At 42.4% G+C, this 16,963-nt stretch overlaps 1 protein-coding gene across 1 annotated transcript in view; it reads left to right on the top strand.

The window, feature by feature from the left end:
* Positions 1 to 16,963, top strand: part of SLC25A12 (solute carrier family 25 member 12) — a 70,971-nt gene that overhangs the window by 6,256 nt on the left and 47,752 nt on the right. The window contains exons 3-5 of the mRNA XM_056861115.1: positions 8,654 to 8,796; positions 11,762 to 11,877; positions 16,350 to 16,489. Of these exons, the coding sequence (XP_056717093.1) occupies positions 8,654 to 8,796; positions 11,762 to 11,877; positions 16,350 to 16,489 (399 nt within the window). The remainder of the gene's footprint in view (positions 1 to 8,653; positions 8,797 to 11,761; positions 11,878 to 16,349; positions 16,490 to 16,963) is intronic.

Raw genomic sequence — 16,963 nt, 5'->3', positions numbered from 1 at the left:
CATAGCACCTTGGACTGAAATACTGTTACTATAGCAGCAGGTTTAACGGGTCAGGTCTCTAGTGCTCTTTTAATTACTCAGTGCTGCGATGCGTAAAGGGTGCGCATTCCTGCCTAAATTTGGCTACCCTTGGAAATGGAGACAAGGGAAGGTGAAGATCATTGAGTGAAATAGGACTCAGTGCTCACTTCTCCTTGTGGAACAAGATGGTTATGCCCTTTCTCCTCTTCCCATGATGCGTTGCACAATTTGTGATTTTTTTGTCTACATGTACCTGGAAAGATTATACATTGCAATGTTGACATGGAGCTCAAGCATTTTGGGGTGGAAATTCCAGAAAAAAAGAACAGCGAAATGAGAAAGGAAAAAGTCATATTATCAAATCTGTTAAAAGGTCATGTCTTGATCAGACTGCATAAATTAAAGTCAGTGGGATTGTGGCTACATGGCCAAGGATTTACTTTATCAACAGCTGAATAGTTACATGCACAGACACCCCTCTCACTCTGGGCATTCATGTAGTTGTTAGATAGATTTAGGTTCTGTTGAGTCTGCAGGGGGAGAGAATTTCACCATTGATGAGTTGAATTCCACTTATGTTTCTCTGTAGTTTCTTTATAAATGGTTTCTGGTTGACCTTAGAAGCCATGATAGAACGTCCAGATCATAGCGGTCCAGTAGGTATGCTGACATGAGGGTCATTTTCTTGTGGAAATTAAGACCAATCTTGACGTTCTTGTAGATTTTGCTAACACTTCACTGGAAGGTAACATTGTTGCCTCTTCAGAGGGAAGTCCAAAGACCTCACATTGTTTCATTTTTTAATTACAATAACCCTTGGAAATTTTCCTCTTACCTCTGTATTAAATCCCTCCAAGATCTATTCTTAACAAATTATTCGTGGATTACAATAATTTTGAAGAATCTCTCCTGAAGTACCTATACTTCCAGGACATTCTATTTGTTTTATTGTTATGTGTTTGCATAGTAGAGCCGTGTAGTGGTTAAATGTCGGACTAGTATCTGGGAAACACGGGTTTGAATCCCCACTCACGCTCACTGTGTGACCTTGGTCCAGTCACAGTCTGTCAGCTTAACCTACCTTACAGGGTTGTTGTGATGATAAAATGGAGGACAGGAGAATTATGTTAGTTGTTTTGGGTCCCCATTGGGGAGAAAGATGGATATAAATGAAGTAATTAAATAAATAATATTGTTAAACTTTAATTAAATTTGACATTACTTGGTACACTAGGTTTTTGGCCTGTGTTTGTTAATAAGAGTATTCTGTATATCGTAATGAAATGTTTGCTATAATTTTGTAACCCTTCTGTATAAAATATGGAAGTGAAATAAGTACTTTCTCCTAAGCACTTCAGACATGGGACTTGTGCCACAGAAGGTATACAATGGAATCCATCCACTTGTTGCTTAATCATATCCTTGTTTTTGCCATTACATCAACATCTGGCGTGTGCTTGTATATACTATAATACATTTTAAGGTTATCATGTTCAGTAAATTAGGTCTTTTAGGTAGGTAGATTTCGAATAAACCAGTTTAGAAAATTGCATTCCTCTCTTTCTTCCAAGGGACTCAGGGTGGCATACATAGCTCCCCCTTTCCAATTCTATCCTTACAACAACCCCATAGAACCCTTAGGGTTTAACTGGCCCAGAGTAACCCAGCTAGCGTTATGTCAGGGTGGAGATTTGAACCTGGATCTCCTTGATCTTAGTCTAGCACTCTAACCATTGCACTTTCCTGGTCCTTTTATCATATCCTGGTTATATTAAACCTTTTCAGTGTATTATAAAGCATGATTTTTATGCCATGTGTTAATAAGATGATTTAAAGGCTGACCAAGCGGAAATCTGTACAAAACTTTGGTGGACTTGTGATAAAGCTAAAGATTTTTGGGATATGATCTACAATGAATTGAGATTAATAGTACAAAAAAATATACCCAAAACACCAGAAATGATGCTATTAAGTATGATACCTGATGATTTGCTAATGCAAAGAACTTTTTTGATCTATGCTACAACAGCTGCGAGACTGCTTTATGCAGCAAAATGGAAAGGGGCAGAAATTCCCGAGAAAAAAGACTGGATTGGGAAAATGTTTGAATTGGTGGAAATGGCAAAACTTACAGCCATTTTAAATGAAAAAGACAATGTTCGATTTTTAGGGGAATGGGAGGATTGGATGAAATATTGTGAACATGAATTAAAACTGGGGAAAATGGAAGAATACTTATTAATCTGATCTAGAGGACACAATTAATATTAAGAGTTATAATCATTTATATTAATAGAAGATGTTTTATGAAAGTTAAATGAATTTATGATAGTTAAGATCAGACCAATTACGATGGGATGAATACTTTATTAAGAGGCGGAGAGAGGTGATGGGGAAGTCGTAAATTTTCCTTTAATTTTTTTTTGTTATGAATTCAAGAAACCATAACAACATAGAGTTAGAATTTTGAATTTCATATTGCTTTTATTGTTGTTTACTATCATGGAAAATTTGTATTATAAAAACCAATAAAATTATTATAAAAAAAAAGGAAATCTGTACAAAACTTGTCACAGACAAAAGGCATAGGTATTTTCTTAAACTATCCTGATTTGTCTTGCTGCCAGTACCATTCTAAATATCATGACCTTCTCTACTGAAAGTGTTTTGTTGTTTAACAGTTCAAAGTTTTATTGTGGCAAACAGAAAACCACTTGTTTTTTAGCCTATGACTCTGCAGGAAGCAAATGTTGCTGAAAGCCTGGTTAAGTATACTTAGAACTGCCGCCATCCGATCTTCCCAGTAGTTAGAATAGACTTCTCTCTTTCTGCTTGAGCAGACTTAAGGGCCTGCCATCAGAATCTTTCAATAAAGCCTTTTGTTAAACAAACTCCAGTGCTCTTTACTTCAGTCAAAGTGGCTCGTGGAACCTTGGAACGTAAAACCAAAGGTTTCCCACTGTTCCAAAGCATCCTGGGATGCAACTCCAGGCTTGCTGTGATATCAGAGCAGTTGAACCAATCCTGGATGTTGGACTTCTTGAATTTTAAGCAGGAGACTTTCCTTTAAGGGAACCATTGCACTTCCTTCAGGGGCCATTTACATCTTCCAGGCATGAAACATGAAATTTATTGTGGATGTGGTGTGGTATGTCAAACCACCCATAGCAGAGTACTTTAATTACATATCTGTATTTCCAGTTGCAATCTCGCCCTGACTTGGATAGCCCAGGCTAGCCCGATCTTGTCAGATCTCAGAAGCTAAGTAGGGTCAGCCCTGGTCAGTATTTGGATGGGAGACAACCAAAGAATACCAGAGTCATTACGCAGAGGCAGGCAGTGGCAAAACACCTCATTCTCTTACCTTGAAAACCCTGTGGGGTTGCCATAAATTGGCTGCGCTTTGATGGCTCTTTCCACCATATGTTAAAATTCATCAAGCTTTTGAATGGCCATTGGTAAGAACTTCTCAGACCTCAGAGGCTAAGCAGAGCTTGCCCTGGCTAGCACTTGGACGGGAGATCACCTTGGAAGTCCAGGCCGGATATGCAGAGGTAGGCAATGGCAAACCACCTGTGAATGTCACTTGCCATGAAAACCCTACGATGTCACCATAAGTCAGCTGAGATTTGATGGCACCTCATACGCACGCAGACAGACACAGAGTACCAGTCTCTGGCAACTCTCCCATAATACTCTCCCATAATACTAAAACTCGGGGTCATCTGCTGAAGCTGGAGGGTGAGAGATTCAAAACAGATAAAAGGAAGTATTTCTTCACATAATGCATAGTTAAGTTGTGGAACTCCCTGCCCCAAAATGTGGTGATGGCTGCCAACTTGGAAGGCTTTAAGAGGGGAGTGGACATGTTCATGGAGGAAAGGAGTATTCATGGCTACTAGTTAAAATGGATACTAGTCATGATGCATACCTATTCTCTCCAGGATCAGAGGAGCATGCCTATTGTCTTAGGTGCTGTGGAACACAGGCAGGATGCTGCTGCTGCAGCCGTCTTGGTTGGGGGCTTCCTAGAGGTACCTGGTTGGCTACTGTGTGAACAGACTGCTGGACTTGATGGGCCTTGGTCTGATCCAGCAGGACTTTTCTTATCTTCTTATGTTCTAACTCTTGATTCAAAATGAAGCTTTGTACAGACTGTTTGGCGAAAGGGTTAAAGGTCCTTGTTTGAAGCTGTGTGTGATCACTTCATTCACTGAATGTGAGCGCTTCCTGCGGATTTCCATACTTAGGAGGCCCAGCGTACAGAACAGAGGGAGAAATGAGGGTAATGCAGGAGGAATATTGAGGGGTAAGGCTGCCCTAACACCAAGCTTTCCACTAATATTCTTCTAGCTAATGCAGACAGAATAAACAGAGAGACCTTGGTTTTACAAGATGCATGTGTGGCCGGGGGGGGGGGGAATCTCCCTCGTCCCCTACTTCGTTTTACCTAAGACAATTGAGACGCCAGAGGCTTTATTCAATTCAACAATAAAATAACAGAATTTTATTATACTTCACAGGGAAAGGTATTGGAGGAAAAACTAGTATTAAGGAAAGGTACAAATTTTCTGTATACATAATGAGTTACTCAACAAGTACAGCACAGATGTGATTTTTACTTAACCCGGATTTCCAACTCTTTAAGGTAGCTTAGTCCCAGAACCTGCACACAGAGGTTCATGTGAATACTCTGGTGCCTAAAAGTAGGACGTATGGAGATTCTCCCTTCCTTTTTCTCTCTGTGGAATTACTTCACAGAGTTTAAAGCAATTCTCTCACAATACTTGGGCTAGGAAAACCTCTTTCCTCGGAGGCTATTCCTCCCCCCTGTGACTAGAGGGGACCTTTTTCCCCTCCAAAACTCTCTCTTTCATCACCCTTCGGATTTCCCTCCCAGTCACACTAGGCACAACCCATCACACAAAAATCTAGAGTAAAAAACCCCTGTCCCCTCCCAGCAGCATCTTCTCTCTTAAGCACCATCTACTCGCTGTATACCCTGACCTGGATGGCCCAGGCTAGCCTGATCTCGTCAGATCTCAGAAGCTAAGCAGGGTCAGCCCTGGTTAGTATTTGGATGGGAGACCACAAAGGAAGTCCAGGGTTGCTGTGCAGAGGAAGGCACTGGCAAACCACCTCTGTTAGTCTCTTGCCATGAAAACCCCAAAAAGGGGTCGCCATAAGTTGGCTACCCAAAAAGGGGTCGCCATAAATCGGCTGCAACACACTCCCTGTATGTCCTTCTCACATATAGTCACTGATAGACATTAACCCTTTATTCGTCACAGCATGCTTGGAGATTTACTGCCTATTTTGTATCTGTAACTACTTACTGTCTGCTGAAATCCAGTATATTGAGCAGACGGAGTTGCCTGTCCCAGATTCTGAAAAGAAATGAATCATTCTCCAGGATTGAATGCTGTTTCCAAAAGCATGCATTAATTTAATTTTTAAATTAGTTGTTTAGTCAACATACCACGGGGCAGCAGTCCCATCCGTATTTAAACCTATAGAATTGCATACACGAGCAGTCCTGAACAATCCTATGTCTGTTACTGTGTTGAAGTATTGACATTTTAAAGAGTGAAGCTGATCAACTTACGACTAAATGGTACCCAGTGGAGTAGTATCTGTCATAATACATTAAATTCAAATATGGATGAAAATGATATCTTATAATATAAATGGAAATAAGACTGTACTGCGGCAGCTGGTTTAGCAGCTTTCAGGGTTTTGTGGGTTTTGAAAAAAAAATTAGGGCTCCTACATTTAAGCTGCCTTATACTGAATCAGACCATTAGTCCATTACATTCAATATCACCTGCTCTGAGTGGAAGCCCCTTTCTAGGTACTCAGGTAGAGGTTTTTCACATGACCTGGATGCTTTCACTGGAGATGCTGGAGATGGAACCTGGGACCTTCTGCATGCTCTACCACTGAACCACAGCCCCCTAATCTTGCTCTTGTATTTCCCTATCTCAGTATCCTGTATGGGAGCATCTCTAAATAGGAATTGTTATCACAACAGTATATGCAATGGTTGAGATTCAGTTTGCCAGGTTAAACCTGAAAAGGCTCCCACCTTTCTTAGAGTTGCATGGAAGGGAAGACCTTACCGGCATAATATCTCCAGTATGGCGCTTTGATGGGAAAGGCCACGCCTGCTGATGTTTTGGTTTTTGTGCCGCTCTTAAAAGGCTTCAAGTGACTGAATGAGGTAATTTTCATAGTCATGCAAGTGGAATGCAGGCAAAAGCAAAGGACTGCCTTTGATGTTCTGTCCCACGTTTGGAGCCAGATGAGCAGTTTCCTGCTGAGATGCTCTTACGATGTAGTGGTAAGGGTACTGGACTAGGATTTAGGAGATTCATCTAAATCCTTATTCTGCTATGGAAGCTTACTTGGGAGTTACACTCACACACCATAAAATAGTTGTGAGAGAGTATGTATTGTGAGGGTAAAATGGAGTAGGAGGCAATGATGGACAATGCCCTGAACTCCAGGAAGCTGCTTTATACTGAATCTGACCTTTGGTCCATCAAGTTCAGTATTGTCTACTCTGACTGGCAGTGGCTCTCCAAGGTCTCAAGTACAGATCTTTTCATCTCCTACCACCTGATCCTTTTAATGGGAGATGCTGGGGTTGAACCTGAGACTTTCTTCATGCCAGGCAGATGGCGTTCCCCTGAACCACGGCCCTCTCTCCAAGAAAGGGTGGGATAAAAATGAACTAATTAAATTGCAGTCTAGTACAATTGCATTATGATGCTAGTCGTTTAAAGTTAGGTATGCAAGAAGTTACACATCTTACCTTAAAGTTCAGGAGACTTTTGTGTTATGGGGGCAGGATTCCATTGATTACTGCCCACTTCCCCCAAATAGCCTAGATGATTTTTATTTATTTATTTGGCTGGGTTGTGTTGGCCAGGGGTTTATGATAAGAGTGTGTGTTGGGAACACATAAAATAATGGGATTGGTACACTATAAATAGTGAACCTCCAGATCTTTTGACAGCCTGAGGCTTGGCATCACAGTAAACAGTGCAACATATACTTACTTCCCTGTGTAACATGATTTATTCTGAATGTACAAGCTGGATTTTATTGATGCACTGTTTGGATTCCTTTTGTTCAGGGTATTAATACCTTGCGTACATTACAGTTTTCTCAAAGCATTCCAGAGTTCATGTATTATTATCTGCTTGCATGGAATCTTCAGCTTGTTTGGGTGTAATTATCTTTAAACTGTCAAAAGATGGTTTGTCAGAGCCTCCAAGAAAATGTGAAAAAAATTCCATGGCCTATCTGGAGCAACATTTATGTATAAGTACAACACACTTTAATAGCTGCAAATGCATTTAAATGGATTGAATCGTGCTGCTTCCCCTTGGAGAGGGGCCCATCTCTTCATAGTACAGCTTGTGCTTAGCATACAGGGAGGTCCTCGATCGAACCCTGACATCTCCTGTTAAAAGAATCTCCGGAAGCAGGATTGGGGAGGGCAAGACCTCTGTTCAAATTTGCAGAGCTGTTGCCCGCAGAGGCCTGGCTCACATCCGAAGCGGGGCTGGGGGCAGCCCTGGGCAGGCCCACCCAGCGCCCCGCACCCCACCGGCCAGTGCGCGGTGCGGTGTGTGGTGCCCCAGGGCACCTCTCCCCGTCCACACCGCAATCCCTGGGAGGCCAGGCGGGAGGGGGTCTGCAGAGCCCAGCCCAGCCCGCCTCTCTCCCCCTCCTCGCCCGCTCGCCCGCTGGCGGAGACCTACTGCAGTGGGCGAAGCCCAGCACCTGCCCCATTGCATTAGCCGGCCACCGCCAGGTCCATGCGGGTGTGGGATGGCCCGGTCGCTGAACTTTGGCCGCTCGGCCCCCCGCCACCTCCAGCTCATGGCTGCATCGCTGTGTGTGAAGTGCCGTCAGGTCGCAGCCGACCCCTTTTTGGGTTTTCATGGCAAGAGACCAACAGAGATGGTTTGCCAATGCCTTCCTTTGCACAGCAACCCTGGTCTTCCTTGGTGGTCTCCCATCCAAATACTAACCAGGGCTGACCCTGCTTAGCTTCTGAGATCTGATGAGATCAGGCTATCCTGGGCCATCCAGGTCAGGGCATCCTGAGACTATGAAGAGCAAATAAAACATTCACATTTTAAACACACAAGACCTTTAGTGAGGAGGTGTTAGGCTATATATGTAAAGTGTGGCATCCTTTTAAACAATGCAAATGTGATGCCTTCTAACATTTTCACTAGAGAATGTCAACACATGTATTTGTCTTTTCCCAACATCAGTGCATTGCAGTGAGTCGGTAGATATTATCGTGTCATGTCTCTGATAAATGGTTTTGACATATCTAAACTGTACAGGGCAGGATCCATAGGGCAGTGTACTGAACTCCACGTGTGTTAAGCTGACGTTACATTACTACAGCATCCTCTGTGTCCTCACAGGTTAGGAGGTCCTCCGGACTATCATTCCACTGTCGCTGGAAAGGAAAGTCAGTATACACATACATATACCCCTGTAGGTGTGTGGAAGCACTTTGTGCGTGTGCCCAAGTCTCTGTGGATCCCAGCCTTGCCATATTAACTCATGCATAATTTGTAATAATTTTTATTTGTCTTTGCTGTAGTATGCCAGTGTTGATCAAGATGGCGAACGTTACATGACACCAAGGGATTTTGTGCAGCGATACCTGGGACTGTACACGGATCCTCGTTCTAACCCTAAGACTGTGCAGCTGCTGGCAGGAGTGGCCGATCAGACAAAGGATGGGTGAGGACTTTGCCAGTTTGTGGCCTTTGGTTGGGAGTGGTGACTTTCTTCCTATAGCATTGAGATCTTCTGTGGCATAAACCTCAAAGGGAGCTAAAGAGGCTAGCCGTCGTTGGATTTGAAAAAAAGCAACTTGCGTCTTCAGCTGACAGAACTATTACAACAAAAAGTATAAACTTGAGTGCTCCTGGGGTGTGCAATCCCCACCCATGGACATGAATCTTCAGACCATTGCCTCAGTTTTCAGATAGCATTTGAACATGTCTGTAGTGGTGTAGTGGTTAAATAGCGGCGCACTCTAATCTGGAGAACTGGGTTGGATTCTCCACTCCTCCACATGAGCGACAAACTCTAATCTGATGAATCGGGTTTGTTTCCCCACTCCTACACATGAAGCCAGCTGGGTGACCTTTGGCTAGTTGCAGTTCTCTTAGAGCTCTCTCAGCCCCACTTACCTCACAGGGTGTCTGTTGCGAGGGGAAGGGAAGACGATTGTAAGCTGGTTTGATTCTTCTTAAAGGGTAGGGAAATCGGCATATAAAAACCAACTCTTCTTCTTCTGAATACAGGAAAAATATAAGTTTGTGGTGGTCTTTAAGATGTTGGTGAGGGTTTGATTTGTAACGCTTATGGGAAGCTGAATTGCAAATAAGTAATGGATACATTTTTAGTTGTAATACGTTTACCTGTTTCTTTACTATTGCCAAAAAGAAATCCTATTCTCTGAGTGTTTTAGGCGAAAGACTCTGGGGTCTTTGGTGACAGTGGTCAAATGCACCGTTTGAGAAATGGGAAAAAATCATGTGTGGTGTGAGGTCTGTCTCTCGCATCACACCCCCGAGAGCCCCACAAAAATGCAGTCTATTATATTCTAATCACTGTTTGCCTAATCAAGATAAGGTCATAATACACAGAGCTTTTAAAACATTACTTATGGACGGTAAATATTCTTTGTTGTGAAAACACTTTCTGAAACTAATTTGCAGAATGTCCACTTGCCTCAAACGTAGCCTTTTAACCCACTCTGTTTCTGAGCCGCCCCATGTGCCTACTGTTGTCTCCTCTTTACGTAGGTCTCCCAATTTATTTAGTGGGGGAGTGCAGATGCTGTTGGACAATAGCCAAGAAGTTGACATATATTGGGGCAGAGGTTAAAGATGCCATCAGAGAATAGTGATAAAGAGGTGGTGAAAGGTGACGGTTAAAATACAAACCAATATTTTTGAAAAATAACATTTTTTGGTAAATGTCTTCATTCATTTGAAATTAAAAGGCCCTTAAATTCTTAAGGGTCATTATATGTGTAGATGTAACCTTTGATGTTCTAAATGCTTTTATGTTCCTTGTTGTACTGCTTTCGGGTTGTTGTTTTTTAAATTTCGAGCACTTTCTAAATAAAATGTCAATTGGTGTTACAGTAACAGCAGCAAGAGCCAGCATGGTATAGTGGTCAAGAGCAGCGAACTCTAATCTGGAGATCTGGGGTTGATTCCTCACTCCTCCACATGAAGGCTGCTGGGTGACTTTGGGCCAGTCACAGTTCTCTCTGAACTCTCTCAGCCCACCCGGCGGCAGGCAATGGCAAACCACAGCATTTCTCCCAGGCATAGTTTTTAATGAAACTCTGCCAGAGAAACCTGTAACTATTTCTCTCTGTGTGTGGAGTGTGTGTGTGTGATACCTTTTGCAACATCTCCAGTCCTTATCCTTCAATTTTTGGTTTGATTTGAGCAAGGAGGATAGTAGCCAACAAGCATATAGGTGGTGAGTTACAACTTCCTGTGTTTCCTAGACTGGATGGTCCCTCTATGTCATCGTCCTCATCAAAGCATTTGGTGGACCTCTGGAATGACTCAAAGGGCTATGGCTCAGTAGTAGAGTATCTGCTACGCATATAGAGTTGCCAGGCCTCTGCTGTAGCAGAGGACCTCTCATTGGCAATCTCCATTGTGGCAGTGGAAGGAAAAAACCCCTCACAATTTTCGCATGCACCATGATGTGTTCAGTTTTGGGCACCGCAATTTAAGAAGGATGTAGACAAGCTGGAACATGTCCAAAGGAGGGCAACACAGATGTCGAGGGGTCTGGAGACCAAGTCCTATGAGGAAAGGTTGAACGAGCTGGGTATGTTTAGCCTGAAGAGGAGAAGAGTGAGAGGGGATATGATAACCATCTTCAAATACTTGAAGGGCTGTCATATAGAGGATGGTGCCGAGTTGTTTTCTGTTGCCCTAGAACAGGGGTGGGGAACGTCAGGCCCGGGGGCCGTATAAGGCCCGCGAAAACATTTGGTCTGGCCCTTCGTGGGTCCTGGCAGATCTCTAGCTCAGAAGGATCTAAGACTGGTGATCTGTCCCCTCCTGCAGACAGCAATAGCCTTTATTCAAGGCGGATGTGAGTTTGTTTTGCCGAGAAAATGAACCTTTTTTCTGCCTTGAAGAAGAGTCGTTAGCTATGGAGCTGCTAGGACTGCCCAAGAATATAGCAGGCTAATTTTAAGTTGATAATTCTGTATGGCCAGCAAATGATATTATAAATATCTAAATGGCCCTTGGCAGAAAAAAGGTTCCCCACCCCTGCCCTAGAAGGTCGGATCAGAACCAACGGGTTGAAATTAAATCAGAAGAGTTTCTGTCTAGACATTAGGAAAAAATTTCTAACAGTTAGAGCGGTTCCTCAGTGGAACAAGCTTCCTCAGGAGGTGGTAAGCTCTCCTTCCCTGGAGGTTTTTAAGCAGAGGCTAGGTGGCCATTATACTGTATATCTAGATTATAATGTGCTTCTAGGGGGATTCCTGGATATAAAGTCAAGGTGCTAGTTCAAGCGAATAAGCTGTGTCGTATCCTTTTGGGGGGATTGAGATAAGTACAAATAGATGTAAGGAAGTATCACCTGCAAGTATGTTATACAATAAAGTTTCTCCATGTGCCTGAAACTTGTGTTTTTGTATTTTTTTAATTTGTAGACTGATCTCCTATCAAGAGTTTCTGGCGTTCGAGTCAGTTTTATGCACACCAGATGCAATGTTTATTGTTGCTTTCCAGCTGTTCGACAAGAGCGGCAACGGACAAGTGACCTTTGGTAAGAACTCTGCTGGTGCAGTGCTAAAGTCATTTCAGCTAAGAGGAAAAAGTAGTGAGGGCAGTTCTGGGGCGTTTCAGAACTCTCCCTTAAAATGAGGGTAATGGGACAAAGTATGTTTTCTTCATAGATCCAAGTCATTTACCTTGGAAGTTGTTTGGTGCTTTTTCTTCAGTTGGCTATTGCGCACGCACGCGCGTGCACACACACACACACAAAGACTGGTGTAGTCAAACATCGTGATTCCTATAGCCTAGATAAACTTTGTGGTTCAGACAAGGCCGCAACTGTCTGCCAACAGTGCTTTCAAGGTGGCTGAAACAGGATTTCTTGGGGAAGAGTGAGGATCATTGCTTCTTTAATGCCATTGTGTCCTTTCTGATCTTCCGAAAATTATCCCAACCAATCAGAGGCCATTTGGTGACATCACTGGATGCAAATATAGCTGGAGTTAAAGCAAGGGCGTTGGTTTATAGGCTGAAGTTCTGTTGCTACATTTTTTAAAAAATCCTCACAGTAACAAGGTAGATTAGGCTGAGAGGTAATGACTTCCGAGGCACCACCAAGCGGGGACGTGATGGCCACGTGGGGATTTTAAACCAAGTGTTCGAGTTCAAGGCCAACATTTGATTCTGCTACATGACATTGGTTAGCATGCATCTTGCTGAACCCTGTGAATGGTGAAGCGCAATTTGCCTTTTCAGAGCTGGCTGTTTTCTCTGCGTTTCTTTAAGCTATGTAGTAGTTGTAGTTGTTGTTGTTGTTTATTGCTTGTTAACAAAGTCATAAGCATATACATATACCACATAGATGCCTAAAATGCATAAAATACATTGGAGTGTATAAAGCTTATAATAATGTTATACATGTTCAACAAACTCTCTTGGGCCAAATGCCAGTGTCATTTACCAGGATAGTTTTAGAATCATTACCTTGAGTTAAATATTTGGCAGCTTGATGGATTTTCTCACTATCTACCTCTAAATCTGATAGGAGAAAGGGAACGATGGAGAGTTAAGAGGGATTTCTTTAAGCTATAAGTGGCAAGGGGGTAGGAAATGACAAGACTGACATATCAAGCTTCCATAAGCAGCACTTTTCTCTGACTGCTCTAGCACTAGAGTCCCTTGACATTTTTATATGTCCTAGGCTGTCCTAGGTAGGGTAGATCACCAACAGCTGGCCCTCTTCGATAAAAGCTATTCCTTGAGTTTATACTGAGAGGCTTCTCGTGATCTGTGTTAGCTGATTTTTTTTTTAACCCCTGGAACAAATGACTTCTCAGAACACTTTGCACCAATATTTGGAGGGAAGCATTGAGATTCAGATTTTTTTGACGTTTTTTACCCCACCAGAATCTGTGTCTATCATTAAAAGCGTACATCAGAAAACGTACATCAGCACCCACATATGAAAGATTTTCATACAGCTTAATTGAGCCACCGTGGTGTGGTGGTTAAGACGGCGGACTCTAATCTGGAGAACCGGGTTTGATTCCCCTCTTCTGCTGAAGCCAAAAATTATCTCTGAAATGCCACACCTTGGGCATAGGAGACCCCTGAGGAACAGTATGAGGGGGGAAAGTTGGAGGTCTGCAGCAGTAGAGAGGAATCTAGGGAAATCAGCCCTACTTAATGCTGCCAGGTGTCTGGTATTAACCCAGACAGTCCAGTATTTTAACTGATTGTGAAGGGAAAAACCTGAAAAAATACTGGACATTCAAACATGTGGTATTTTTGTGAGGAAGCCTGGGTGACTGGGGCACTTTCGGTGGCCCGGCCAGAGGAGAAGACAGCTGGGCCGTGGGAAGTGCCGGGACACTGATGGAGGGGCTGGGCCCGTTCCAGCTGCCTTCAAAGATGGCTGCCAGGGGAAGGAGGCCAGCAGGTGAAGGAGGTGTCAGGGCAGAAGCACATCTTCAGTGGCACCTTCTCCAAGCCCAAACAGCGTGAAGAAGCAGGGGCTGGGCTCAGCGTTCCTCCCAGCTCACACAGCGTGTCCTGTAATTTTGCTGAAACCATGTGGCAACGCTACCCCTACTTCCATTCGCCAGGGACTGCAAGCTGTAATGTGTCAGTCTAAGAGCCAAACTAGACAAAATGGTGCAAGATTGATATACAGAGTGTTTTTAAATTGCTAAATGGCAGTTTTATGAGCATCGCATTCTACAAGGCTGATATTATGGGGCAAGTGACTTCTTGTCCACAGTGTCAGACTAAACACAACAATGGAAACGCTCCCTGTAAAAGTCCTAGCTGGCACTATGACTATCAGGAATAATCTTTCTATCTGAAAGGCGGAGAAGATGGCTGCTGTGTGCGGATGGGCTATACAGAGCTATTTCTCTCCCCCCAACCTCTACTGTGTATTTCTAAGCAGTTGGCAAACTTCAATTATATTAACTAATAGACAATAGCTGAATCAGCTTCAATTACCTGATGCGTGTGTCGCTAAAAAATTTGGCCAGTGAAGTATTTTTATTTATATTGTTGTAAGTAGGGGCTTTTAAAAGCTTTTTTAAAAGCTTGTAAGTACAGGAAGAGCCCCGTGGCACAGAGTGGTAAGCTGCAGTACTGCAGTCCAAGCTCTGCTCACTACCTGAGTTCGATCCCAACAGAAGTTGGTTTCAGGTAGCCGGCTCGAGGTTGACTCAGCCTTCCATCCTTCCAAGGCCGGTAAAATGAGTACCGGGCTTGCTGGGGGTAAAGGGAAGATGACTGGGGAAGGCAACGGCAAACCACCTCGTAAACAGAGTCTGCCTAGGAAATGTCGGGATGTGACATCACCCCATGGGTCAGGAATGACCTGGTGCTTGCACAGGGGACCTTTACCTTTTTCAGTACAGTCAAAGTGGAAGTAATAAATAAATAAAGTGATTAAGGATGGCTTTTTCTTGTAATAACAACGGGAAAACCTTTGTTTAATAAATTACAAGTAATTGTAGACTTAAACTAGTGTGGAAACCCTGATATGTAAATACATTTAAATTCAGTCACTTTAAAGGCAGGTGATTAATCAACTAAAAAGTCTTTAAGCAGGTGAGGGCCTTAAATTGAACTTATTTCATTCTGGGAAAATTCTGTACCTTACAGCTATGTTGTGTTTGCACTACTTTGTTTTTAAAAGATGGCAAATGGGGATTGTACAGATGTTTCTTATGGGGTAGCCCAATAAGGGTTCATCATGTTCTTCTTACTCTCCTTCTGTGTTTGGAGATGCTTACCATCTTCTAAGTTTTTATTGCATTTATTTGAATTCATAATTTGCCTGACTCTGAAACCTGTCCCCAGAAATACTGAGGGTTTTTCCCCCCCTAGTCACAGCACTGGGAAAGTACTACGCAGGGATAAATATGGTAAAGCTTGGATTAGATGCTATTATGTATGTTCAAACACTCTCCTATTTAAAGGAAACAGTTTTAAGGGCCCCTGAAGCAGCCATCCTGATGAAACTAAGCAGGTCTGGACCTGGTTAGTGTCTAGATGGGGTATCTCTCTGTATACCAGAAGATAGTGGTTTAAACTGTATGTACTACAATTATGTTTATCTGAGTTTAGCTTTAACCATAGCAGCAAAGGATGGAGGATACACAATTGAACAATAACTGAATGTAACCTACCAAGTGGAACTTCCAGCAGTGTGAAATAAAGGCACAGTGAGCGATGGGGTTCTACCAGTGATCCTTGTTATGACAGTACAATCATGTCCCCATTTTCATTTGTGAAATGCTGTAGGGTGTATGTTGCCCCCCCCCCCTTTCAGGAGGAAGCAGATGAAAGGAACACACCCTTAGTACACTTACCAGGTCACTGGTACCTATTGTCTGAATAGGCCCAATACTGTGTCCTTGACATTATTTTAAACATTAGTGTAATTGGGCACTTTACATGGTTAAGATGTTCTCCATGAGGGTCATATTTTTGGTCATGATCTTGAAATAGTTAATGTATTTTTCTGTGATGATAATGACACTACTTGGATGGCATGTCGTATACCTGTCTTTAATAGTTGCATTCAGACAAGTATGAATGTAATAATCAAGTCTCAATCACACTGTGCATAGTCTGAGGAATATTGTGTTATACTGAAATGTAGGCATTCATTGCCTTTCAATAAGGCCTTAATCTGACACGTTGTAGAATCAAGAAACACACCATTGATTTTATATCAGCATGCAAAGTACCAGGTATTTGTAATGAAAGAAATAAATTGCTTCTTAATTAAAACTGAATAAGGCAAATCATGGATCTTGAAGATCTACATAGTATTAATACACAAGTAGTATTAAGATCTATTCTATACAAAGTGGTGTGTGTTTTTTTTTGCAGAATAAACAGGTCTCTAACATAAAGGTTTATCTGTTCGATGGGGCTTTTCTTCAAGAATATTTTTTTCCTGTTAGAAGAATTTGAAGCAGGGCTGAAATGTTTTCTTTTTCTAATAAACTTAATTTTTTTTGTTTCATCCCAAAGAAAATGTAAAAGAAATATTTGGGCAGACCATTATTCACCATCACATCCCTTTTAATTGGGACTGTGAGTTTATCCGATTGCACTTTGGACATAATAGAAAGAAACACCTGACATATTCAGAATTCACTCAATTTTTGCAGGTTAGTTATTTATATTTTTGTTATGATAATGATTCTTGTGCTGCATTAATGCTGTTGAACTTGCTATGAATCGATTTACGTTATGCTAAAGGCACTTGCTGGGCTGATGATTGGCTAATCAAAATACAGCTGCAGTTACTTCCCCAGTGTGAGTATCTTTAAGCCACGCATTGTATGTCTTAATGTATGTATATTTGAAGTGCTGTTGTGTGGATAATGTGGTCCATTCCACGAGATCGTGGCAAGGATAGCTTTCTGTCACCCTGATCCTAAAAATAAAGATTTGCATGCCTGAATCCATGTCAGAAAACCAGGTTTGTGCTTGTAGTGACCAGCTATACAAGATTTGCTTGCCAGGTACTTACTCATGAAAGAAAAAGAATTGCCCTAAATCATTTTCCATCTCTTGCCGACTGGGTAGAAGTGTGTCCAGATCATGCAAAAGAGACAAAACTCCCATCTACTCAAAATGAT

Source organism: Euleptes europaea, chromosome 15 (assembly GCF_029931775.1).
Source record: "Euleptes europaea isolate rEulEur1 chromosome 15, rEulEur1.hap1, whole genome shotgun sequence".
Classification (NCBI taxonomy): Eukaryota; Metazoa; Chordata; class Lepidosauria; order Squamata; family Sphaerodactylidae; genus Euleptes; species Euleptes europaea.
The sequence above is the reverse complement of the archived record's forward strand: the minus strand, read 5'-3'. Positions and strand labels throughout refer to the sequence as shown.